At 33.8% G+C, this 27771-nt stretch overlaps 1 protein-coding gene across 2 annotated transcripts; it reads right to left on the bottom strand.

The window, feature by feature from the left end:
- Positions 1 to 221: 221 nt before the first annotated feature.
- Dsc1 (desmocollin 1) lies at positions 222 to 27430 on the bottom strand. 2 transcript variants are annotated; one of them, XM_005337465.3, is made up of 16 exons: positions 26946 to 27430; positions 24462 to 24546; positions 22950 to 23152; positions 21276 to 21395; positions 20298 to 20453; positions 17643 to 17787; positions 15457 to 15623; positions 14081 to 14215; positions 13221 to 13406; positions 11951 to 12213; positions 11460 to 11602; positions 5217 to 5429; positions 4342 to 4584; positions 2657 to 2778; positions 1682 to 1930; positions 222 to 824 (listed from the first exon to the last, which is right to left on the bottom strand). In XM_005337465.3, exons 1-16 carry the CDS (start codon positions 27006 to 27008, stop codon positions 627 to 629), a joined length of 2691 nt encoding a protein of 896 aa, XP_005337522.2. In that variant the 5' UTR covers positions 27009 to 27430; the 3' UTR covers positions 222 to 626. The 2 variants fall into 2 exon arrangements, with proteins under 2 accessions (XP_005337522.2, XP_040130052.2); XM_040274118.2 differs by lacking the exon at positions 222 to 824 and adding an exon at positions 915 to 954.
- Positions 27431 to 27771: the final 341 nt, after the last annotated feature.

Below are 27771 nucleotides of genomic sequence, written 5' to 3'. Positions count from 1 at the left end.
AGTATGAACTAGATCCAAACCCTAAGCCCTGAAGGCTCCCAAAGAAGCAGTGCTAGAAACACCACCTCTGAGGGGTTGAAAGTATGGAGAAAGGAGCTTTTATACCCAACAGAAGACTGCACCTGAGAACATTTAAAAATCCTTCTTAAACCAGTCAGGTAGAAAGAAAGCAATTCTCTGGCACTAGAGAAAATATTTATAAAAACATAATTCTCCCCAAGATGTTAAAGAAAGTATTTAATTTGTACAGCTAAAAAAAAAAAGTCATTTCTGATTAGCCTCCACAATACCCAACTTTCCCACATAGTCTTTCATAGCACACAAAGTAGCCTAAGTTTTCAAATACCATGGAAGATGCCAGAATGCACACCGTGCAGTCCCAAAGGGGCCGTATATACATGCATGTAAAAGAAAATAAACAATGAAAACTTTATGTCTAGAGGATATGAAAATTCTATCAGACAAGGAGAATTTAGGGGAGCCTCATAGTTACAGTACCTTTGTCTATGAGACTTGAAGTTTGTCTCCAATAAACAAAATAATTAGCAGATGCTGCTATCAGTTTACATTCAATAAACTCTTACAAATGTATCAGTAGATGTTACTCCATAAAAAAAAAAAACCATTTATTTCTGTACACACGTCTTTGCCAATGTCCTAAATTTGGGTTCCAGGTGATCTAGAAACTCCAGCCCTTCTTCTTCCAGCCGATCGCTGCAGCACCCTACCGAGCCAGCCATAGAGCCTTTGCCTTCATAATTGTAAGAACGAACGTAATCTTCAGAATGTTTGTGTTCCTCATCTTGTCCGCACAGGTACACCTTCTGTTTTGAGAAAGAGCACATTTTATTATTATTTTTTTAAAAACACCTAAACATATTAGCAGAAAAATGATGTCTTTGATTTACCTTTTACTGTTTAATTTTTAATCAGAGTGTGTCCTCTAATGGATTCCTACATATAAAAAATGCACATGATTGGTCTGTATTCTATTCATTTTTAAAATATAGCAAATAAATAAATGCTCCCAGTGAACACATTTGTAAAATTAAGGCTTTATATACATCACATGACTTAAAATTTCCTATTTGAAAATAAATGCGTGTAGTAGACATTTACCTCTGTAGCCTTTTCACATATATGAGGAAAACCAATATAGGCTAGGATTCTTAGAATACACTATTGTAGTATAATAATGTCATATATTGTACTGGCTAATATCAACCTGTACTGACTAATCTGAACACAAAACAATCAAAGTAATGAAATAAAACCCAGAATACAAGTTCAAAAATCTACCCAGTTTATTTTGATAGCCAGGACTTCATAACTACATGCAGAACTCAAATACACTGACAATTATTGATAACTCATGATCTGTTGTTTATAACACATATTTTACTCCAGATTTTTTTTCTGGTACTTTTTAGGAAAGAAGGTTTCAGTCTTAAATATATCTACGTATGTCACTCCTAGATAAAGTCTTGTAAACTGTATTTTTAAAATTTTCAGAACTTTTTGCTTTGAGGTTTGGACCTGACATCCATCTATATGACAATTCCTTCAACATTAGGAAAGTGATATGTTGCAGGTGTATGAGGAGTAAAATTGGGGGGAAATACTGGGTCATAAATGATGTCTAACTTTCATGTCACGTGAACTTGAAGACACTGGGACTTACTTCGCCAAGACGAGGTTGGGTGAAACTCTGCCAGTCCGTGTACGCATATCTGCCGGTGTCTACACCTCCCTGCCCTACTCCCTTGCTGGACTCCAAGGTGTGATGGCCTTTGTTGGAATCCAAAGTGTAGCCTCCTTTGACCATCTCAAAACTTTGCTGTGTTTTGATTCCCTGGCCACCAAGAGTACCAACAGACATGCTTGTGTCACAAATGTTGGATGTCTGTGTGGGGATCCTAATATTCGCTTCCTAAAAAATAAAAATGAGAGTTATAAGATGAATCCAACTGAAACTCACAGTTCACTTTCATTTCGAATTTTTCACCACAGACATAGCTCTTACTTTCTGTGCCCCAGTGGTCCCAAATCAGGATTACAGCAATAGCCACATCATAGGTGTTAGGGTGTAAATGGAGTCCCTAAAACCTCACATGGAGAGGTCCTTACCTCCAGGACCTAGAATGTGACCTTAGATAGAAATAGAGTCATTGTAGATGCAATTGCTTAAGTTAAGATGAAGTTATACCAGATTAGGTGAGTCCTTAATCTGATATGGCCAATGTCCTTAGAAAAAGGGAGGTTTGGGTATAGGCACATGTCCAGGGAGAATGTCATGTTAACATTTGTGCTGCCATAAGCCAAGGAATTATAAGAAGCTAGACAGATAGCTGAACAGGTCCTTCCCTAGGGCCTTGAGACGGAACATGGCCCTACCAACACCTGTGTCTCTGATTTGTAGCCTCCAAAACAGTGAGACAAGTTTCTATTGTTTAAGTCACTCAATTTGCTATGCAGTCCTTTGAAACTAATTCAACAGACTTTTGAAGTTTAAATGAATGAAAACACGGCACTTGGAACTCTGCTTGGCATCGTGCTCCATGAACATTACTGGTTATTATTGTTGCCATTATTACGAATCATCACACTGCGTCACTGGGTCACCACACAATTCAAAGGGAAGTTAAATCTGATTTACCGTCACTTCTTCTCCAGGTCCTTCAGTATTTGATACAATTAAATTTTGCTGTGCTACATCTTCTGGAAAACATTTCTTTACTGTCCTCTTGGTAGTAACACAGAAACATGCAAACATAATACCTAAAAAAAAAAGGAAAAGATTGAAGTAAAATAGTATTTTTTTTTCAATTTGGTATACACTAAATAATTTGATGATCAGACTGCTTTGAAGTTTATTTGCACAACTTTTAAAAATGTATTCCACAAATTGAGGTCACTTCTGGTCATAAAATTTAAAGCAGAATATTTGTAAAATGCACTCACCTATAACAATCTCTGTCTTAGAGTAATAATATCTCTTTTCCTAGGTCCAAAATTATGTATCTCTTACATTCTCTATATTTTAAAAAATGACTTCATTTGAGCTTTAAGATAGTATTATTGGTCTTTGAAGTGATAGAGAACACATTTAACAGACTTAGAACAACAAAACAAAAAATTTAGACATAAATATAAACAAGACAATAACATAAAACCAGTGTCTGGTTTTGAAAGTGTATATTAACTAATCTAGTGTTATGAGGAACATCCAGTTTATCCTGAAACTCAAATTCAAATGAATTAGGACACAGTAAAGGCTATGGGATAAGTTTGTAGATGCAATTGTTCTTTGTAGTTGAGAGACAGAAGCTGAAGTCTGAGAAAGGTTGCCATTAGTTTTGTGTCTTCAAACAATTATTTGTAATGGTTAGACCTGTGGTTCAGTGGCAGAGCACTTGGTTAGCATGCATGAGGCCCTGGGTTCATTCTCCAGTACTTAAAAAAAAAAAATTGTAGAATGCAAAATCTAAGTTTCCTTTGCTTGCATTATGTCCCCTTAGTGATTCAACATATAATCATTTTTTTCACTCATTGGGAACTTCTTATGATATGTACTAAATCACTTTATTACTAGGATGAAACACAAATATCTAGAATTTTAGAACTACCTTATCTTCTTGTATTTATGTATTCTCTATGTAAACGTGACTACTGCTTGGAAGACTATATTTTATATGGGAGGGAATCTTAGTAATTTTATCCAACTTCTACATTTTACATATGAAAAAAATGAGTTCAAAGAAGAAGAAACGTGAAACATTATTGAAGAACTGAGGCTCCTGCCTTTGGAATTTACTTTAAAAATTTCAATCTACTCTTATTGATATGTTTTTCTTTTGACTTAGAGCACATGTATCAAAGGTTATACAGGTAATTAATTTGAAGAATGGTCATATTATTTTTTTCTAAATGACCATGATCTGGATTAAGTATCCTCCTCCAAAGGCTGTGCATTAAATTCTTGGCCCTCCAGCTCATAGAGCCATTAGGAGATTGGAATCTTTAAGATGTGGGGCCCAGAGGGAGGAAATCCAATAATTGGGAGTGACCTTGAAGGGGATATGAGGACTCTGGCCTCTTCCTGTCTTCTTTACTTCGTGGCTACCACTAGGCAAGCAGCTTTGTTCCAGCACATGTTCCACAGCACAGGCCCCAAAGCAACAGAGCCCGTTGACCATGGACTAAAACCTCTGAAACTATGAGCCAAAATAAACCTTTCTTCATTATAAATTGTTACCTTTGGTGATTTTGTTATAGTAATGGAAAATCAACAGAAACATTAGGTAAAACATGGATTAACAAATTCTATATGATAATACTTACACAATAATAATGCAGAACCCAACACCATGGCAAGAATAGCCCATTTTCCAAGTATAACATTTCCTGGTTTAATATCTCTCTCATCTTTAACAGCCATTCTACAGTCAGATGGAGTTGTGCAGTCACATATTCTCACTGACAACACATGTTTTGCAGACAAACCATGTCTGTCTTGGATTTGGATAGGCACAGAATAATAGTTGTAATCAAGATTTTGCTTTGCACGAAGAACACCTTGTTTACCTAGGGAGGAAAAGGTAGAAATAATATATATTGATATGACCTTTCCATAGCAATATTATTCCTACTTGGTATCCTTGGGAATGGAGGTGGGTATATTTGAAATAAAACTCTAATGTTTCTTCCTTATCTGTTTATTTTTTAAATGGTGTATTATCATTATATATAAAAGTAGAATTTACTGTGATATGTTCATAGATACACATGATATAGTTTGGCTAATTTCATTCTGCTCTCCTCCTCTTTCTCAAGCTTTCTCCCTCCCCCTCATTCTTCAGCTTCTCCACTGTTCTTAATTGTGCATTTTTCTTTCTTAAAAATTATTTTGATTTTACAGTAAACCAGGAAATCAAATTTCATTTTATTTTGTGCTCATATTAGATTAACCCAAACTTAATATGTTATTCAAGTAATCATTTAAAATGTATTCATAAATTTTCTTAGGAGATTTACAATAAGAACTTAAGCATAACATAAATATATATATATATTTAAAGCAAAGTATTCTCCTTTTTTAGGATCTACAAGATAATCTCCTAAAATTAACATGTTTATTATGAGAAACTAAAGTGAAAATCAAGACGACCTGCCATCTCAAACCACTACTGGGTACAAAATTTAGCACAATTCTTTACCATTCTTTGATTCTATAGTCCAAAGTTTGTTGGCAGAATTATCCAGAAAGAATTGAAAAGGTGGACCATTGTCAGGCCCATCGTCATCTTGCGGTTCCAGAAGAGCATAATCTTTATCATGCTTACAAATTGTCACATCTTTTTCAATTTTTGGTGGATGATCATTAAAATCTTCCAAAAGAACTACAAGTGTTCCAGTGCAAGATCGGCCAACTAGGAGAGATTTTAAAAATAAGTTATGAAAACTTAAGAAATATATTTATTTTCAACAATTTATGTCATATACAGTTGACATCTGCTTTCATTTATCTTCCCAAATCTCAGACACTATTAATGTAAACTAGTGACACTCTTCTTAGAAGACCGGTGGCTGGATCAGATGATCTTTTCAGGTGCTTTTTTAAAACTAAAAGGTGTGAGATTCCAATGTCATTACAGAAACACCTGTTGAAAATAAAATTGATTTCGTACATTGTTTTATAAAAAAAATATATATATATTCACCCTTAGAATACAAATACTTTACATTTTGTCATAAATTACCTTCTCAGCATCTTCTCCTTTTCTACATTTATTCTTTGCTCAAAATTTATAAAACTTCACATTAAAACCTCTAGGTGCTTTATTTCCTCTCTGCTTTGGTACTTTCTGAGGCTTCTACCAGGAGTATTTTTCTCCTCTTCCTGGTAAACCCTATTATGGTTATTAGTATTATTGTCTGTGCTGGGGCTTTGAACCCAGGGCTTCATGCACACAAAGCATGTGCTACCTTTGAGCTATATCTGCAGTCCAACCCAGTTATCTTTAAGAATCTACTAAAATGTCACTGCTTCATGAAACCTGTGACTTCTACAGACAACGATGTCACAACCCCCTGTTTTTCTCAGAACACTTTGCTCCTGCCTTGAATGACACACTAAATATTAATCATGTAACACAGTGAGTCACCTTATCTTGAGAGCCCAGTATTTCTTGGCTCACTGTAGCTTGAATGTTACCACATCAGACATAGTTTTTTATTTATTTATTTATTTTTATTTTTTATTGTTGGTCGTTCAAAACATTACATAGTTCTTAATATATCATAGTTTTTATACTTTGAAAAAAAATTAATTGAATAATTCAGAAAAATGAGTGTGTACTTTCACCCTAATTCAATCAATAATATTGTTAATAGAAACTCTCACTCAACTGCTGATTACCACCATTACTGTCCTAGTGTTTCACACATAAATCTTAAGAAATATGTCTAATTAAAATATTTTCTATACTGGGTGCTTTGGCACATGCCTGTAATCCCAGTGGCTTGGGAGGCTAAAGCAGGAGGATCATGAATTTAAAGCCAGCCTCAGCAACTTAGCAAGGCCCTAAACAACTTAGCAAGACTGTGTCTCAAAATAAAAAGTAAAAAGGGCTGGGGATTGTGGTTTAGGAGTTCAATCCTTAGTACAAGAAAAAAAAATATATACACACACACACACACACACACACACACATATACACACACATATATTCTGGAAGCTCACTGCATATATAAATATAATTTGAGTTTGAAAGACAGTAAAGTTTAAAAACATGCTCAAATTCTATCATTTGTGAAAAGATTACAAACTTCCATAAATAGTATGAGTTTGGAATTAAAACAAAAAATTATCAAATTTCTCATACTTTTTACATTGAATGCTGGTCTAAATATTGAAACATGTTGAATTTGCTATAAGTATAAAGTCTACCATAAATCATATCAAATATAATCCATTTTTTTCTTAGTTTGAAATGACATTTAAGTTATATCATGTTGTATATTTCAAGGAAATCTTTTTTTCTGTTAAATAATGACAAAATTTATTTAGTCAATGACTTTAAACTTATAAAAGCTACAAAATAACTACTATATATATCATATACTATATGTATAAATATATATTAAACTAATCTTGCTGAAACAAGTTTCAAAATATCCAAAAATAAAAGAGAGATATACTATTAGGGAAAAATACCTACAATGGCATATAAATATTTTAAGGCTACCAGAAAATTATAAATAAATCTGAATATGAGTAAGAACTTCAAAATCAGCAAACTAACCAAAAAAAAAAAATGAGTATTGTAAAAAAGGAGCTTTTCTAAAGTTAAAGAAATGTAGAAACAGACATTGCACATGAGTTGATGTGTACTGATTTACCTTTTACACTTAATAAAACAGCCTTTCTCTTTATGGAGAAATAAAGAGCACAGTTTAAAAAGCTAATAAAAATATGGCAAACCATAGGAAAACAAATCAAGATTCACTTAATCCTGTATTCAAGTAACATTTATTACATGACATCATTTGCTATCATGGTCTGTTTTAAACATGCTGGTGAAAACAGAATAAAAGATGCTTGGAATTGTTTAAATGGATGTCTACAAAAGTCAAAAACAAAGCAATCAAAGTGCCTTATCCCTAGGAAATAGACCAAAAGTAAGTAACTGACAATTGTCAAATATCATGAAAAGGTAAATAACTACATTTGTCTAGCTTGAAAGGACAGAATTAAATGACAACTATCAGTGAGAAGGGAACATCACAGAGTCAGAGCTGCTAAGTACATGTGGACTAGGTAAAATTCAAACTGATAATGCTTCAATAAGAAGGTCTCTGGAAGCCATAGTTCTCCAGTGCTACTTAAATGTTTTCAGTAACTGGAAGCTCACTGCATCATGAGCCAGCCTGGGAAGCATATATAGAGTGTTTTAATTAATTGTTAGAAAGATTTCAGGTTCTTCCTTCTTAATCTATCACCCCAGATGTGGACAACTATAAAAATTATACATAATCCCATTAAATGATAATATAATATAGAATGGTAATGTGACAATTATAATATAATTATATTGTTAATTCATATAATATATATGAGCTCTAGATGATTTCCAACCTATTTTAATAGGTTGTGTCAAGTTCATTGAAATATTTACAGAATTGAAGCTACAACATGCCTCCTATTAATTTCCACATCACAACCCCTCTACATTTTCTATTTTAAGAAAATTATCTTTACAGAATCCCAAAATGCATTGTAAATTTTTGAACTCAATTTCCTATATTGGAACCAGTTGGTGTACCAAATGCAAAAAATGCCCCTGAAATTGTGTAGCTTTTGGTATTGAACTTCATAATGTAGTCCTGGAGATTCAAAGGGCTCTCAAACAATGAGCAATGAGACATTTTGGTATCTGCTTTGAATAACCTATGCCATATTCTATGCTAGATGCTAGATGAAAGAATGTTTATAAAAAGGGCGGTGGAGAAGTCTTTATTAATAATGGAGCTCATCATTATTATAATTTAGAGAAAGAATATACATGGAAACAATGAAAGTACCTTGTTCAGAGTAAAGACACATCATATGTGATAATTAGCATATTAGTCTCACTGCAGGAATGTGAAAAGGTATTAAGAACAGACCAAATATTAGTGGGCATGATCATAGAAGTTGTTATTGCCATTCACTTTAAGACTTTAATAGACCTGAATTTAAAGTAGGAGGGCAACAGTATTCTAGGTGGAAAGAATATAAAACAGTGTTTTCTAGATTGATAAGCAGGGAAATCAGCCTAACAAAGAGGATGCACACAAGAAATACAAGAACATGAACTTGATTCTAAGAAAGCTATAAGAATAACTAAGTTATCATCCAGAAATATTTGCGAGCTTCAAAACAAAATCCTTGCTATATATATAAGCATATGTTTATATATTATATTTATATAATACATATCTTATATAATGTTTATATGTTCATATGTAAATATAGATAGATAGACAGATAGGTTAAAGTTCAAAGGAGCAAAATCCTTCATAGTGCCACATGATTTTTCTATTACCTAGGTTAACTATGACCCTGGGAGGTAGATTAATGTAAACTTTTAATTTCCTTGTACAATGTTCAGTGTGGTTATAAACCATACTTTTTAGCTCTAAAGAGCAAAGTTAATTTTTTATACTTTATTCTGCATAATTTTTTCCTATGATTCCTACTTTCCATGGCAACTTGACTGGTACTTAGAACCTGATAGAAGAACAAGTGAGTAAATAGGACTCCCTATTTGTCATTATTGTGTTCCTGAACCACTTAGATTTCATTTTTACTCACAAAAGAAGAGTAAATAATCCAAAATTATAGAGTAATAGTAAATTAACAACATTTATTAGGGAATATTTTCCCCATTCTTCAGCAGGTCTTTTCCCCAAAAAATTGCATTTAAAAATTATATTAAGAATATGTGTATTATTCCATCTCACTCCAGTGAGAATGTCAATCATCAATAATCAACAATAAATGTTGGAGAAGATATGAGGGTTCACTCATACATTGCTGGTGGGACTGCAAATTGGTGCAACTACTCTAGAAAGCAGTATGGAGATTCCTCAGAAAACTTGGAATGGAACCACTATTTGACCCAGTTATCCCATTCCTAGATTTATACCCAAAGGACTTAGAGTCAGCATACTACAGTGATGCAGCCACATCAGTGTTTTATAGCAGCTCAATTCACAATAGCTAAACTATAGAACCAACCTAGGTGCCCTTCAACAGTTGAATGGATAAAGAAATTGTGGTATATACACACTATGGAATATTACTCAGTCTTAAAAAGGAATGAAATTATGGTATTTGCCAGTAAATGAATGGAACTGGAGAACATCATGCTAAGCAAAATAAGCCAATTCTAAAGAATCAAAGGCTGAATGTTTTCTTCAATATGCAAATACTAATTCACAATGAGCAGGCAGGGCTAGGGAAGAACAGAGGTACTTTAGATTAGAAAGATGGGAGTGAAGGGCGTGGGGGGTATGGGGGTAGGAATGATAATATAATGAATTAGACATTATTACTTTATGTGTATATATGATTAAACAATAAGTGTAACTCTACTTCATGTGTAACCAGAAGAATAATAAGCCACACTCCATTTATGTATGATGTGTCAAAATGCACTCTGCTGTCATGTATAACTAATTAGAAAAAATTTAAAACATAAAAAATTCAAAAAGAGTATGTGAATGAGAAGTATCAAGAGGAAAGAAAGATCATATGTAGGTGATTCATTCATCATATTCACATTTAGGGTTTCTTTCAAAGGCAATTTCAGATTTTTGAAGCCCAAATGTTTTAGCTCACAAAAATTGTTCTTTAGCTTGGTCAGTGCACTAATTAGAGTGTGCAACGTGGTATTTCTACACCAAGGGTCAAAGGACTGAAATAAGGATAGATGGGGCAGATTTATGTCTGAGTCAGCTCCCCTTCTCCATATAAACTGCAAGCACCTAGCATCCCTGTTAGTTTAAACCTTTTATGTCTCTCTTAGTAGATACGGCTTTTGTTTTATGTCAACAAGAAAAAAAAAGTAGGGTATAATAGCTGAGAAAACAGCATATTTTATGTGGAAACCTTCTTGGGTCAGGAAGATAGTCAAAAGAATTGGCTATGTTAGAAAAGCTGAAGTTCATTATTATTTGTGAAATTTTTTCCTCTAATGAGTAAATATATAATTGCCATGATGAAGTAAATTAGCATAACTTCTATTTATATTTTTGGCACTTTTAATATTTATTTTGTGTATTTCTATGATATATACAATATATTAGCATAGTAGTATATGTATACAAATAAAACATTAGCAAACACTTTGCAACATATTTACAAACATAATGAAATTGATTTATTGGTATAAGTTCAAAAAGGGTTAAAGATCATTACAGTATTTGAAGGATGCTCTTTACAGACTAGCTCTTAGAATTAACCTTAGAGATTACAAACCATAGCTTTTTATCCCTTCTTTAGGAAAGAGGATAAATGATTTGTTCTCCATTAAGAAAAAGCTCAGAACAAACCTATCTGGAACTTAACTGTTGTTTTAGGAGGGTTGAAACTATTTAGCATGTTCAAATCATAATAATCTAAACCTGCATTTCTGGAAAAAAAAAATAGAGTTCCTTGAATAGGCCACTGTTTCCTCAGAACTTAGACTGATCATTTATTCCCTTGTAGCTCTGCATAACTGATGCTTGGGAGCCTGAACTGGGTAGACTCCAATCATAACACAAACATTGCTTTTTTTTGCAGTATGCCTATGATTACATTAATGCAAACATGGCTTGCATTAACTTTCGATCCAGAAATGAACAGATTCCACCCAAAGTTTACTTAGAAACATACCCTACTTTTATATTTATTTCTAGAAAATGGCACTCACCTGCATCTCTTGCCACCACTGAAACATTGTACTGGTTGTTTTTTACAAATTTCGATTCTCTATCTAGGACTTTCACAGTCCTCAAATCTCCAGTGTTTTCATTGATTTCAAACCAGTTATCTTCATCTCCCAACTTCTGATACCTAATTTTCAGAAATCAATATATAAAGGATGATACTCAATAGCAGACACAATCTTACAGTTTGTCATTTTGAAAAATACATAGAACTTTCCTAAATTTGCAATCCATTTACATCCCACCAGACTAGCACCATGGTGCATTCCTGTCATCCCTACAACTCAGGAGACTGACACAAGGAAGATCCCAAGTTCCAGGCCAGCCAAGGCAAATTAGACTGTGTCTCAAAATAAAATAAAAACGGCTGGAGATGTAGCTCAGCAGCACAGTGCCCGTGGGTTCCATCCCCCAGTACCAGAAAAGAATTTTAGATTTCAATGAAAATGAAGGAGCTTTTTGAAAGGTACCTTACCTTAAGCCTTCACCACTGCGTGTTTCTGGGTCCAGTGCTTTGTATCCAAGGAGTTTCTTACCAGCTGGAAGGCCATCTTTACTCTGTATAATTTTCACTGGTGGCTCGCATTCAGGGCCCTCATCACTGTCTTTGATTTTCACAGTCACAGTGGTAGTACACATTGAGGGAGGAGTTTGCGAGTTTGCCGCTTTAGTGAATTCTGCTTCATTAAGTACACCGATTTGCAAAACCACTTGGCGATTGAGTTCATAGTTCAATGGCTGTTCAATAAACATAACTTTAATCAGTCAGTATATACATAAAGTGGACTTATGATTTTGATTCCAAGTTTTAACATAAAGAGAATAATCATTTTCACATTTAAAATGTTACCAAAAGTTGTTGCTAATACAAAAACTAATAATTAGCTTTGCAAAATAATAAATGCTGTCCAACACAAAATTGTTGTTTTTGACTCAACCAATGTTTCTTCTTACTTTTCTTTTAGAAGACCCTACCTGAAATATGACTAGAAATGCAGAAGAAATGTTTGAAAAAAATCAGATTATGTCATTACCTATCATATGAAATAATAATGATACATGAAATTCTTCCAGGCTAATGTATAAAATAATTTGATGAGATTTGGCTACCATGCAGCTGCATCTAGGTCAAAAGATGTCATTGTATTACTTAGCAGCATCTTTTTAAACTACATGAAATTTAGGTCTGTTTAGATTATAATCAAAGTGCTCAATTCTAACCTAAAGAATCAGAAACACTCTTGAAATAAAAGTTAAATGATAAAAAAAAAGAAAAAGAGAAATCTAGAAGAACCAAAAAAAAGAGAAAGAAAATGTAATATAATAATTAAAGGCCATTTTGTGGGAATCTTATCAGGAAAACAATTTCTACATAAAGATTCTGGGAATATCTGTTGTCTTTTAGAAATTTATGATGGAAAATAATTATGCAAGAGGTTGGTGAGGCTATGGATAGAAGGGCTCAGAAAGGAACCAGATGAGTAACTAAGATTACTTCTAAGGCAAATATCTGATACAATATCCAATATTTCTCTGCCTTGATTTTCCTCATAGGTAGAGCAATGAGTTTTATGCCTGACATGACTTTCCTCTAAGAAAATAAATAAGGGTAAAATAATAATAGGAAAGATTTCAGTACCACACTGCAATATTCGAGTCATATACATAAGGAAATATTAATTATTTTTATCAGCACACAAGCTTAAGTTTGAATGCCTTAAAATATGGTTATTTTATTAATTTACCTTGACAACACACAAGATTCCCTCATTTGTATTTGGATCTGTGCTAATTTTGAAGTTTCCATTCTCATTTCCCTGTAGGATTGTGTACACAGCCTTTGAGTGAGGCGTGTTGGCCAAATCTAGGTCATGTACTTTCATCCGTAAAACCACCACGTCGATTCTATTTTCTTCTACTTCTGTAAAATACTGAAAAGCAAGCCTTTTTAAATTAGAAATCTATAGCTTTTACAATATGGTCTTATACTCTAAAATTCATATTTAAAGAAAAAGAGATATGGAATGTATACCCATATGTTGGGAAATAACTTACAAGTTTAATTCATAGCTTACTTATTTTCTCCTACATATCAGATATGCATATATCTGTTATATTTATGCATAAATATCATCTATATCTGTTTTTATATTTATGTCTATATATCTTACATTGTTTACTGGGAAAGTTTGCTCAAAAGTGATAGTCTGTGTTAAGTAGTGAGTCCAGCAGAAGAGATAAAGCTAAACCATTTTTCATCTTAGAACTTGAAATGTAAAGACTCTTCTATTTCTTCACCTTATAAAAAATTTAAATCCAAGCAATCTGATCCTGGAGCTTAGCAACCAAGAAAATGTTGAACACATGAGCCACTTCAAGGGTGGAAAAGCTCTTGGGTAGCCACAAGCATGGTTATTTCCATAGCCTTCAGAAATGACTGGTACTTCAATTGTTTTACAAAAATCATATTTTTCTCTCTATTATTTGTAAGTGGAAACTATTTAAGTAAAAAATGCATTATCTCCCAGAGCTATCAAGTTCCATATTTGTCATTTTTTTGAAAACGTAAATGCATCCAGATAAATGAATACAGAGATACACTCACAGAAGTTTCCGTGAAATATGGTGGATTGTCATTTTGATCCTCAAGTGAAATGGTAATTGTTCCTGTATTAAATAAACCAAAAGGTTGACCTCCCATGTCTCGCACTTCCATTACTAACTTGTAAGTATCACATTTCTGAAAAAAAAAAAAAGGAAAATGGTACATTGATGAACACTTCTATTTCCTCTAATTTATAATTGTCAGAACTACTCTTTCTGCTGTGATTATTTTACAAATATTTTGCAAATATTCATGTTCAAATTATACACTCTCACACACTTATTTATTTATTTTGATACTAATAATTGAACCCAGGACCTTGCACATACTAAGCATGTGTTTTACCATTGAGGTATTACCTTAACCTCTAATACAGTTTTTAAAAGGACACCATAATATAAATACAGAACAAGAGACTGGCCAATTCATACAATGGGAAGCTGATGTTTCTAATATAACATTGCAAAATCTAAAGATACTTTATTCATAATTGCCAAAACGTCAGAGAAACTAAGATGCCCTTTAGTGGGTAAATGGATAAGTAAACATATATTCAGACAATGGAATATTATTAAGTGCTAAAAGATCTGGGTTATCAAGTCATGAAAAGATATGGAAGAAACTTGTATGCAAATTATCAGGAAAGTGAAGCCAATCTGAAAAGGCCAAATACTGTATGACTCCAACTATATGACATTCTGCAAAAGGAAAAATTATGGATTCAGTAAAAAGGATCAGTAGATTTCAAGAGAGAGGAAAAGGAAAAGAGGAACAGGAGGAGTACAAAAGGGCAGTGAGATCACGCTATATGATGAATGCCTGTCCCTACAGATTGTCCCAACCCATAGAATGTACAGCACCAAGAGTGAATCTAATGGAAATAATGTATTTTAGGTAATAATGATGTGCTGGTCTAGGTTCATTGATTATAACAATGTATCTCTGTGGTGCAAGATGTTAATAGGGCAGAAGGCTATGTGTCAGGGCAGGGGATACCTGGGAACCATTTGTATTTCTATTTAATTTGCCTGTGAATCTAAAGCTGCTTTAACAAATCAAGTTTTTTAAACTTTTAAAAACTACATCTATTGGAAGTCAAATGAAATTACTTTTCGTAAAACCAAAATAGAATAAACAAAACAATTTTAGCACCACCGCATCACATTAGGTAAATAAAAGCAAGTGAGACCTTGTCTAACACCTTGTGCTTTCCCATTGTCTTTGTAGAGCAAAGGGAAGTCTCCAGAGAAGCCCTAACCCTAGTCCACAGAAGAAAACTAAAGAAGGGGCCACAAGGGCCATATTGCAAATTGTCTTGGGAGTTAATTGTCAGTTTACATGTAGTTTAGTGATGGAAAAGTTGATCAATTTCTTACCTCTCTATCCAGCAGAGGTGTAGTTGTAGTGATGACACCTGTATCTGGATGTATGGAGAAATGCTTTGGATGATCAGGGATTTGTTGTAGAATTTTGAATTTCAGACGAGTATGAAGGGTTCCAGGTTCATCATTGTCTATGGCAGTCACTTGTCCCACTGAAGTTCCTGTTAGATAAATCAGAAAAGTTAAACCCTTTTGTTTATAATATAATCAAATTATAAACAAAAGGATTTTTTAAACAAAAATAAAATTATAAAAAAAACACAAGGCATTGCTATAGTAAACTGTCTAGGAAAGAAATAAAAGCACAAAATGATGAGTTTTACAGATAATGTGAGGAATGTATACATGTTCTACAAGACTTCTCCAAGCCCCATATCTTGAACTCCAATTAAGTGGCTACTGTGATTAACAGGATTTGTATTCTACATATACCAGAACAGGTCCTACCCTACCTTTGGTCACGGAGCTTACACTTGGTAACCATAGTTCTAAAATTCTTTCTAACAAATTATCCCAGTTCATGGACTATTTTTGAACAAGACCTTCTTTGAATACTCTGTTTTATATCCCTATTTAATAATGCTAATGAAAGAAAAAGTACAACTTTGCATGTAACAAATGTTTTTATATTTTAATAAACAGAGTTTCTGAGTTATTAATATATGCAAGTGATTATTAATATAAGAAAGAAATAAACATTATGCATTAGTCTGAGTAACTTTTAGACAAACTTCACAGCCCAGACATGGCTATGAAATGCTGTTTCAGCAAGCCACTGATTGTGAAAGACTAATATACATACATATGTGCCTGGTCACAGAATGGAGGAGGCCATAAGAAATCAGCATTTCTTGCTGATTCTTAAAATAAACTAGACTATGTTATTATGTTCTTTGGAAGGCTAGGTTATAATCTTGGCTTCATATAACATGAAACAAATTACTTTTTTTTTTCAATTTGGAAAATATGCCAAGAAAAGCAACACATATGTTGTTATAAATCTGGGATTTGAAAATCATAGGATTTTTATGCTATGATATATTTTTGGGTCCTTGAAAATATGTTGAAACTCTATAGAGCTTCCACTTATATATTGTTTTATAAAACACTTGTGATCACATATACATGGCAAAAACTGAGAATATAAATATTTGTCTGTTGCACATTCAGATCCAAGATAGAAACTTCACATATTATTTAGCAGTCTTCTAAATGTGCATAGCAAAGTGAACCTCACAAGGTTTGCCTTTGAAAACTGTGTGATCTTATAAAACTAGAAAGTTGTACATCGTTTATTCTTGAAAGTCAAGTGTTTTTTAGTATTCTATCATTTTTAAAACATTAGTAAGAAATTCAATTGAAGTTGAAGTCTAGTGTTTTCCTAGAATTTCCATCCTACTAGGCACAGGTTACAAGTTTAGGATGAAATAAAGGTTAATATCCAACAGTTAATTAATAAAGAAAATCAACACTGAACTGCAACGTTTCAATAAAATGTGGTATATATAATGTGTAAAAGTCTACCTCTTTGTATTTCAAATATCAGTTAAAAAATATTCCTTGGCACCATAAAATGGAGTTTTGTTATATATGTTTTGTTATGTCACTTTACTTTGTTACTCTTCCTGAATTGGAAAGGAAAGTTGAATTTTTCCTACATCCAGCCTTTCAAATATCCTCAGGTGAATCATAATTTAAAAAACAAACAATGAATCTATAAAATAATAACTTCTCATTTTGCTGGAAGACAAGTGGTTTGGGGCCCATTCTTAACTTCTGTTTCATAGTCAGGATGGATTCCTAGCTAGTCCCTTAGGAAACTAAGCCACCTCTCTCCACAACAGAATTTCTAAGCATACATATCTAGACCAGACTCCATTTCAACCACAGCCAACCCTACAAAGAACTGAGTCAAGAAAATATTGTCAGAATTATAAAGTCATGATATAAAAGGGAATGCATATGGAATAAAAGGGAACGCATATGGAATTCTATTTACAAACTTGCTCAGAACAGTTTGAGCTTTAATAGGGATGTCATATAACATTAATATCCAAGGAAGAATACGTATAGTCAAAAACACAAAAGAACCTCTAAATGTAATGATAAAATCAAACATTTTATCTTATAATACCAAATGTCAATTAATCTCCTTATACCCTTATAAAATATGAACTTACCAGATCGGCAATTTTCAGGCACGCTAAAAACTGTCATTTTGGTTTCAAAATATGGGGCATTATCATTATCATCTTCAACTTTGAATAACAAGGGGAGCGGATAATCTGGTGCATAGCCATCTGCAGTTGTTGCATAGCCATATACCTAAAAGGAAGAAGAACGCCTCTGGCTTGTTCTCAAATGACAACATGAAAGTAAGCCTAGCAGTAGGGCAAAATATGTCATTCAAAAAATAATCCACAAGGGTTTCTCTAACTAATAAATGATTCAATGGAAAGATAACACCCAGGCACGGTGCATGCCTGCCATATGGCTTCAATCCCTTTTAGGTGTGTGTGGGTTTTTTTTTTTTTCTCCTTTTCTCATTAGTCTCCCACCAAGTACTATGCGTGCCAAGCACCATGGGTTCTACAGGTGTTCTCTGAAATAAAGGCATGCTGTTCTATTTGTTAGAATGTATGTAGATTTCTTATTCAGATATTCTAATAACAAGTATTTTTTTAAGTTTATAAACTTTCAAAGTAAAAAAAGTTAGAGAGAGAGAGAGAGAGAGAGAGAGAGAGAGAGAGAGAAAATCACAACTATCTCTGGGTGATATCTCTACCGGTTGTCATTTTTCTATCATAAACGTGCATTTTTCCTAATAAAAATGCTAATAAATGCATACATGTATCACAAACTCCATCTCAAAGTGATATATCTTGACCTCAACCGTGAGGATTTAATGTTTTTTTTCACATTCAAATTATTTTTTGCAGTTTTCCTATGTGATTTGTGTGAAGTAAGCATTCAATAAATCATAGTTGTATTAAACAGATTTCCTTCACTGACAGGACCAGCTAAAGCTGCCCCAAAGTCAACCATATTAACGTCAATTCTTTACTACAGTGTTTCTTGATTTTCTTACTGTAAACATTTATAAAATGAACTAGGATTCAAATCCAAGATATCAAACTCTTCTTTTTCTCAAATTAGTTTTATTAATCAGTCATCAAGTTCTCGAGAGTGTTGCATTTTGTGCCTCTATCATCCATCTTCTCTTTTAAAATGATTCCATAGCAGAATAGATAATTAAATGTATATTGCAACATACAGAATAGATAGCTCTTTATTTCTTTACAGACTGGCTTCTAATGCCATATCTTCACTTCTTATGAATATGCTATAAAGTTAGCATGGAATTAATATGTTCTTTATCAATTATTTATTTTGCTGATGGAAATAAAAATCAAAATGGTTGTTAATGGAGTTGGGGATATAGCTTAATGGTAGAGCCCAAAGCCCTGAGTTCAATCTTCTGTACCAAAAACTAAAAATAAAAAATGAATTAGAAAAGAGCTTAGATAAATACTTTTTAATCAATTGTTTTATATTATTAGGAGTAAAATGTGTTTAATCTAGGAAATTTGGGAGGCAACATAAAATTATAAAGAAATTATATCACTGTACTTAATTATGAAATACACTAAATGAAATTTATATTGTTTTAAAATGTGCAATACCTTATAGAATGCTTTAGTGGACATTCTAGGATAGGGTCCAGTCTCCTTTGTGTGAATTACAAGGTCTTTAACTCTCCTATGGTCTGAGCTCTCCAACTTTGCATTTCACATTCTTCCCTAGTGACAAACTCCAACCAGAGTTTGTTGTATTGTTGATTTCTTCCTAACCAGTAAATCTTTCTATGGGGTTGTAGCTTCCTGGAACATTTAGTTCTCCACTCCCCCTCCCTATATTGTTACCTTCTTTCAGAGTTGCCTATTTGTGACCACCAACTCTCAGTAGTCTGCTAAGATCTCACTCTCTGGACTACCCACGTATGAGGTAAGTTTCTTTTACATAATGTCATTTAGCAAAAAACTTCTTTATACTCTCTTACAATTCAAGATAATAAGAGGTAAATCAAAATCATTCATCATCCTCTCAAAATACCACTGGGGATGTCTGCTATACATCAGATTAGGCATCAGAATGCTGAAGAGACGTGTAAATTTGAAGTTAAAAAAAAAAGGATTAAATTTTCAGAAGAGATAGAATTTTTTTGGATAGGATGAGATAGAAGACTGGTAAAGTTTTTCATGGCTTACTAAGGAAATAAAATGGTACCCAAAGATTTTTCATTACTGAAAAACAGTGAGAGAGAGAAAAGAAAAGATGCACAATGCTATGCCATGGTTTGAGGCAGCAAATGGAGTTAAAATGTATTTAAGATCACCTTGACTCCAGCCCAGGACAATTAAGTTAGAATTTCTGGGCATGAACCCAAGCATCATTTTTTTTTTCTTTTAAAAAAAATTCTTATGTGATTTACTGCTTACAACAATAATTGAGAATAATTAAGGTATTTTGTTGTATGGAAATTTGAACTCAATACAATTTGTTGTCACTTCTCTAGAATTCTACAGAACCAAGTCTGTCCTTTAAAATGCTATCATTATATTTTCTGTACCTTCCCTCGCCTTTATGTCTCTTATCTACTGACTCACTTTAGCAATGGCACTAATAAAAATTTGAAGTTTATGTTGAACATTAGTAACATTGCAAATATTAAATTAAGTATTTGATTTTTTTTAATTTGTAAAAATGCAACACCAAGAATATAACTCAACCAAAACTAAAGATATAGTTCTGAATAAATATTTCAGTAATCCTACCAAAAACTGATCATACTGCTCACGGTCAATGCTTCGAGTACAATAGATATCCCCAGTATCTTTCTCTATGTAGAACAAATTGAAGGGCTCTTTGTCCACTCCTGGTCCACTTATTGAGTAAAAGATGGTGTAATTCTGGGCAGCATCAGATTGGATCTATAACAACAAGTGACAATTTAGGAACAGATCAAATATATTGTGATGAATACCTTCAACCTAACTTATGAGTTTATTTTGTATCACTCTCTTGCTTACTCACCTATTATTATTACTTTTATTATCTACTAACCATTTCCCATGTTTTTCAACTTCTCATTTGCATTCTGAAATGTGCAAAGCCACAGATTCTGTCACTTATTTCACATTAAATTATTTTAATATATGCAGAGCAACAAAATTTATGGAGTAATATGCCTTTGTAATTCCTATGCACTTGTTCTTATTTCTTTATAAAATATAGTACAGAGATTTTGAATTATTTGGAATTGAAAATTACATGATTAAAAATATTGTCAAAGTAATTCAACTTTGCACAATTAATTATTTAAAAACCTCAAAATTCCAAAACTGTCTATCCTTGCATCTCAGCTATGTGGAAGTGAGACAACTTTACTTAGTAAACAGAAAGTAATGATGTTTTGGAGGATAAGTGTTCAAGCAAAAGTTGAATTATGCAAACTCTCTAGGCATATCCTCTATACATAAGCACTAAAGTACTAGATGAATTTAGATGCAAAATATGGACATAATAAATTCAAAATGTAAAACCTGATTCTCACTATTTAAATACAATTTCTGGAAGAAAGTAATAAAATATATTGGGTCACTTCTATGTGATCCTAGTTCTGATGAACAGATGATTCTATTGCTATCAATAGTTTAAAAGTTCTGACTCAATATACCGGGAAACATTCAAATGGAAAGTTTTAACAACAAAAAATCGTTTATACATATGAAACCAAATAAGATGAAACATACCTGCTGAACGTGTTGTGGAAATGGACCTAATGAGTTCTCCATCAGCGAACAAGGAATAGGAGCCCATCTCCTCTTACTGCGCTTGAGAACTCTGTCTTTGGTATGTCTTTTCTTAGATACCTATGTTTAATGAGAAACAAAGAAGTACAGCATTGTTTCTCATTCTTAGGAATACAATTTTCATATATACATTGGCATGGAGAAAATAAGTAAGGTCTATACCTTATGATGGATAATAACAATTAACAATATGATGGATAATCTCCAAAGAATTTTTGTTTTTCAATAATAACACACACACACACACACACACACACACACACACAAACCTTAGACTCAGCATAGTCTCTCATTCCACCTGTTTCCTGATTTAACCAGTCAACAACCAGAAATTTATAGGCATACCCTTTATACATAAATGCTAAAATCTAACACAGTATTTTGGATGAATAAGAAATTTATAGTGCATTGGGAAAATGTCACCTTGAGATACTGTAGACATCCCTAAAAATAGATGATCCTTTAACAAATAAAAAGAATTGATTTTAGTTCATGAAGAATGGTAAAACCCAAATTTGATCTTTTTTTTTTTTGTACCAGGGATTGAATTTAGGAGTACAGACCACTTAGCCACATCCCCAGCCCTATTTCCTATTTTGTATTTTATTTGAGTTGCTTAGCACCTCGTTTTTGCTGAGGCTGGCTTTGAACTTGCAATCCTCCTGCCTCAGCCTCTTGAGCTGCTGGAATTACAGGCATGCACCAACACACCGGGCTCCAAATTTTACCAATCTTACAATGTGAACATTTTTATACCTACATAGAGATATACAACAGTGTTTGCTCAAAGTACATTTTATTTTATGTAATGTCGTGATTCTTTGCAATTTAGATTAAAAAATATTCGTAAGGCTTGATCATATTTTAAACTCAGTGAAGAGAAGCTCTTGTAATTAAAATGAATTTAGCTGGGAAATACTCTTTTAAATTGATCACTTCTTTTTCTTTTTCTTTTTTTTTAGGTCACTTATTAATGAATGATTTTATAAGACCAAAATCGTTGTGTTGAGTTGGCTAAAATGAGATGTGAATTTCCACAGCTTTCTCCATCCTCACTCCCAGACTAATCACTTCTCTTCACTGCAAGAAAATGAGGCTCCATCCAAGACACTCATACCAATCTTCTGGCCTGATCACACCTCCAACTCCCTGAAGAAAGGAACCCTGTGGGATTGTCCACTAAGATGGGTGTAAGTTTGAGACCATCTCTTTTCCTCTTGCAAGAGACAAATATCCAACCCACAGTTGGTTGGGAAGGAGCCACACAGAGTGAGTGCCTCATCTCCAGGCTGCTTCACCCCACCTCCAGCTTGAGATGGGCCCCTCCTTTGTCCTTGTTCTTCAGGTGGATATCTCTTAGAGCCACACCTCAAAGCACTCACGAAAACCTTTGATCCCCTGACTTTGCTACAGATTCATTCATTGCTATACACCTGTGTAAACAGCTGTAGAACTCCTTAACAGTCTAGTCTTTGTAGATATTAATTATAAATGGAAAAAGAAAAAAATAATTACTCAAGGAAAGTAATTTTAATCTGAAAGGAAGTGTAGGAAACGAAGGACTCTCCTAAGGACCTTAGTATATGAAGCTATTTAAATCCTTATCTAGTATACCTTTTCTTCTCTTGCCAACAGTACGACTTCTATCTCCTTTTGTTCCTGCTTCTGACTGTCTGAGAGTAAAATGGAAAATGTCTTCCCTTCAGAAGACAAAAGGAGGTCATGTGTTGTGTATATTGAGCCATCTTCCAGAATTCTAAAGGCAGGGTCACTGGACAGGATTTGGCTAGACGACTTGAGACACTCCTCCAGATTCACTGCAGAGAAGAAATTTCACAGCAATTTGTCAGGTGAAGCAGGAATAGAACAAGTTTTACAGGAATGACAACTGAGAGTTAATGCATGAGAATCAGAAAGGGTGGTGACAGGCAAGCACCTGCTATTCTAAAATGGAGGAGCCAAAAGAATTAAATAATTAAACTAGTGGAAGCAGATTTCCCATTACTTTTCCTCATGAATTAAAAGGGGAACAATTTTCCTGGTGACATTGAATCTGGTCTATTTCTTCCACTTTACCTCCTACTGACACGTTTGTACATACATGTGGAGATGGCCCTTGACTTTATAAAGGTGCAATAGCAATACACCTTTAATGGAAACTGTACTTGAATTGTGAATTTTAATTTCTTTTGTTTTCTCAGCTAGCCATATGGGGTAGCACCTTCTCTCGTGATGCTGGGCAGGTGTTCTGAGCAATAGCTCTTAGTGATCCATGTGAGCAGGAAAATCAATGGCTGATCTACAGCAGATATTGCTAAGATATAATGTTTGGCAGTTTAAGTGTATTAAATGCATTTTCCAGTTCTGAAATTTTCCGTTTACAATAGGGCTATGATCCCATTTTAAGTCAAGCAGCTGTGGATGATAGACAATAGATATAGATAGATCTAGTGCATACACATTCACAAATTTGTTATCTTATATCACAGATATTATAACTATGTGATGTCAGTAGATTTTGCAATAAGTCTTTGACAGTTAAAACTATCTTGCAACAAGTTTATTGTTAAGCAATATTTCTCACTAATATTGCCAATAATCTTTTTATAATACCTTTTTGAGATTAAAGAAACTCAGCACTTAATATGTATTGATGACTACAGTGGTAAGATCCCCTGAAATTTTGTTTGACTTTCACAAGCTAGTTTGTGAAGTAGGTCATATATATTCTTGGTAGATACTTGTTCATTGTTATCAACCTCAAGTCCAAATTTTATTTTTTCAACATTTAAATTAGGAAGTATTCATTTCATGTCTAATCACTTGGCATTGACAGCAGATTAGCTGATATGAATTAAAATGTGCTTCTGGTTTTGGTGTCTTGATTTGTTTGGAGTAATAAACTCTCTGATGTTTGCTAATTTTTTTGGCAAGAAAAACATACCAGTAACTGTTATTTTAATTATTTTTAACCACTACAAAAAAACAAGTAGTCTATCTTTTATTGTATGGCCAATTTTAATGCCAAGTAGCTACTATGTGGCTTTTATCCCAAACTTCATAAAAACAGCCTGAAGCGAAATGTAGCAAGTTACAACTGTTAAATTCTCAGTATGGTTTTCTTACCTTTGCCTACAAGTGTTTCAGCCTGAAGATGAGAAGGAACTTGAAGAGAAATTTTCTGACAAGCATCACAAAATAATATCAGAACCTCAAAAGAAAGAAAGAAAACCTAAGAATTGCATTTTGAAATACATTTGTACATTGCAGTTTTGTCTTATAAAAATATTTTCAATTTTGAAAGCAAATTAACCTTCTAATCCCTTCTTTTTTCATAATCATTTTAAAAATAACCAACAAAGAATGACTTTAGAGTCATCATAGTCATTGAATATCAATGGAAAATTAAGTGAACAGTTCATCTGATTCATATTGTATAAATGCAAGAAAATGTGTTATAATCCATTGACCTTGTATGGAGTTTGTTGCCAATAACACCATACCTAAATGTTCTGATTATCTAGCCTGAATAACTTATTTAACTCTAGAATTCAGTAATTACATTATCTATACTGACTCTCAAATCATCATTTCCACTATTTGAGGGTATATTTTCTGTTTTCAAACTTTTTCAGACTATCGTGGCAAAAACTTCCAAGACTAAATGATCTCAAGTCATACAACTAGTCTAAAAAGGACTATCTTTCAAAATATAAAGACTTCCCTGCAACTGGGTAAAGATTTCAAATTAAATTCAAGACACAGTTATTGTTTTAAAATCTAGGTATTTCAAATAAGACATATTATCTGAAAAATAAAAGTTATCCCTTTGAAGGTTTCAATAAGTCCAAAATATATTTTTCTTCTTTTCTTGGCACTTTAATTTTTCTTCTATCAAAATGATTGTATTTTGATTATTTAAATAGACAGTAGATCAGTTAGATTTACCAGAACCATATAGGTCATTTATATGATGAGATTTTCTCCAAAGACGTATTTCTAGAGTTAATGGACACATTATTTGTGTAGATGAAAGAATAGAGAGATTAATATTAAAAGATATGCATTTCCTTTCCAACTCAACTCAAGTCTATGGAATATATTGCAGCAGCCTATTCAAAATAGACTGTAATTTTACAAATCTTTTTTTTAGCCAGACAATATGAAAAGCTGGAATTTTAAAAGCCATACATGTTTAAATTTGTATAACCACTTATTTAAAAAGGAGAAATTTTTACCTATTTGACTTTTTTATGTAAAGTAATGTGCTAAATTCTATCCAAAGAACTTTCCAAAGTTAAGGCCTTGTATTAGTAGTAATCTAAAAGTGGTCTAAATATATAAGGTGAAAAGAGCATAATTTACATGCATATATACATACATAGATATACATATATATACACATAACTGCATATACTTGTACATATACTATAAATCTGTGTGTGTCTGTGTCTGTCATACGATGCATCCCATTATTTTTCCCATCCTTATCTTCTTTACTTCCGGTCCTAATGCCCCACCTCAGTTATTTCCCCTCTGCAGGTAGAGTCAACAGAGGTTTCCCATCATTAGTGGTCTTCTAGCCTTCGAGTTGAGTCAGTGACTAAGTAATTTGGAGGAGTTGTGGTCAGATACCTTTTTTGTCATCATGGGAATCAAAGATAAATGGGCACAGAATAAATCAAAAGATAAGAAGCAGGAAACAGGCCAAAAACCAAAAGCCAAAAGAAAAGTGTGTGAAATCCCTTGGAAATACATCACTACATTTTAGTTAATACTAACTTAAGATGGCCTCTGAGTCTCCCCGAGCCATTACAGGATAGGAAGTTCACCATCAACCCTGCATCATATATAATTTATATGCAAAAATATTTGTCCCCATACAGCAAAACCTTCAAATTCTGAAAATATAAATGAAAATAAAATGTCTCCAAAATAATGAAAAAGAAAATTCTCAGTTCAGAAATTCTGGATAAGAGATATAGAAAAACTCCTCCCTTCCCATCCAAAAAAAAAAAAAATAGAATCCCCTGCAATTGCAAACTATGAAAAATTCAAGCAGAAAGAAGGCTAATGGTATTTTTAATAACTGTCACATTTTGCTTTTTATGTTTCCTAATTAAACTGCCTGTTAACTATGAGTTCTGCCTTTCTCTTCGCTCTTCCTGTGTAAAGTAAGAAAGACCTGGAAAATTCATACCTTCACCCCAAATCCTTTTCCCATTCTTGCAACTCAGTAGAAGGAAGCATGTTAAATACATGAGATTATTTAAGGACAAAAGTAAAACTCAGAAACTTCTGGGCCAAATGCCTAAGGATTGAATGTATTCCACTACTTCTTAGGAAAATATCACAACAAGACAGAACAAGAGATTCCCTTGAAAAACTTTAATATCCTGGCAGCAGGCACTGGAACCGTAAGCTAAACACACCCCATCCTGGACCACAAGTCTCTCCACTCTTCTCTGAATTTTTCTTCACTCTACTTTTGTTTGCCCAGTCTGTCTTCCCTGCCTTCCATCCCCACCTCTCCTCTCTTTCAAGCCCAAACTAGAGGCAGGAAGCGGGTAGTGACATGCTTGAGTCCCTAATCCTCGGGTTGTTACTCACCAGAAGAGAGAAAAGGAGCTGCTTACAGAAGATGCTCCCTGGGGCAGCGGAGGCCACAGCCATCAGAAGTGGTCCCAATGGCCAGGGACGGTGACCAGACAATGGAGTAGCCTGAGATGCACAGGGCAGCTAAGCAGATGCTGGCACTTGTCAAGATGTTCTGCAGCCACCTTGACAGTGCTAAGCTGGAGTTGGAAGAGAGACAGGAGGCAAGTGATAGATGTCAGGAGAAGCCGCAGGAGAATTGTTTTCCCCCTGTCCTCTGGTCAGTCTTCCTCCTTCCAAGCCAATGACCTCTGAATGTAAAGAGGTTTTCCTACAAGTGGGGAGAGTAAGGTACAAACACCCCAAACCTAGTCACTAGCTCCTCCTCATAGCAGCTTTCAAAATTTCTCCTGCCACTTAACACATAGGCAGAAGCAAGAGGGAACACCCTGCATCCTCAGCCCTCCTCCCTTTACCCCCAGGTTGATGCTGTGAAGTCCTCCCCAGTTATTACCCACTCCCACGGGCTCCCCTCCTTCTTGGCCTTATTAACCTGCCTTGCCCTTGGGTAAAAACGTAAATTGTGCACAAACTCCGTGCACAGAAGTGATGCCTCCTCGGCTGGCTATTGGCAAATCAGAGGGCATGAGCATGTGCAATCACATTCATCTGGTCTTATCTCGCCATCGAAGCATTTAGGTGTAGTCTGTCACATAGAGCACTGTGGCTGTGCAAGAGATCTGGCATTCCAGTCTACAGCAGCAGCTTCGCAGGTACACTGTCTGCTCCCTATTATTTTCTGTCTACGGGGGTTTACTCCTCTAGACATCACAAGGAACTC

Source organism: Ictidomys tridecemlineatus, chromosome 13 (assembly GCF_052094955.1).
Source record: "Ictidomys tridecemlineatus isolate mIctTri1 chromosome 13, mIctTri1.hap1, whole genome shotgun sequence".
In the NCBI taxonomy this organism is placed as follows: domain Eukaryota; kingdom Metazoa; phylum Chordata; class Mammalia; order Rodentia; family Sciuridae; genus Ictidomys; species Ictidomys tridecemlineatus.
Note: the sequence above shows the minus strand (reverse complement) of the source record. Positions and strands in the feature narration are given on the sequence as shown.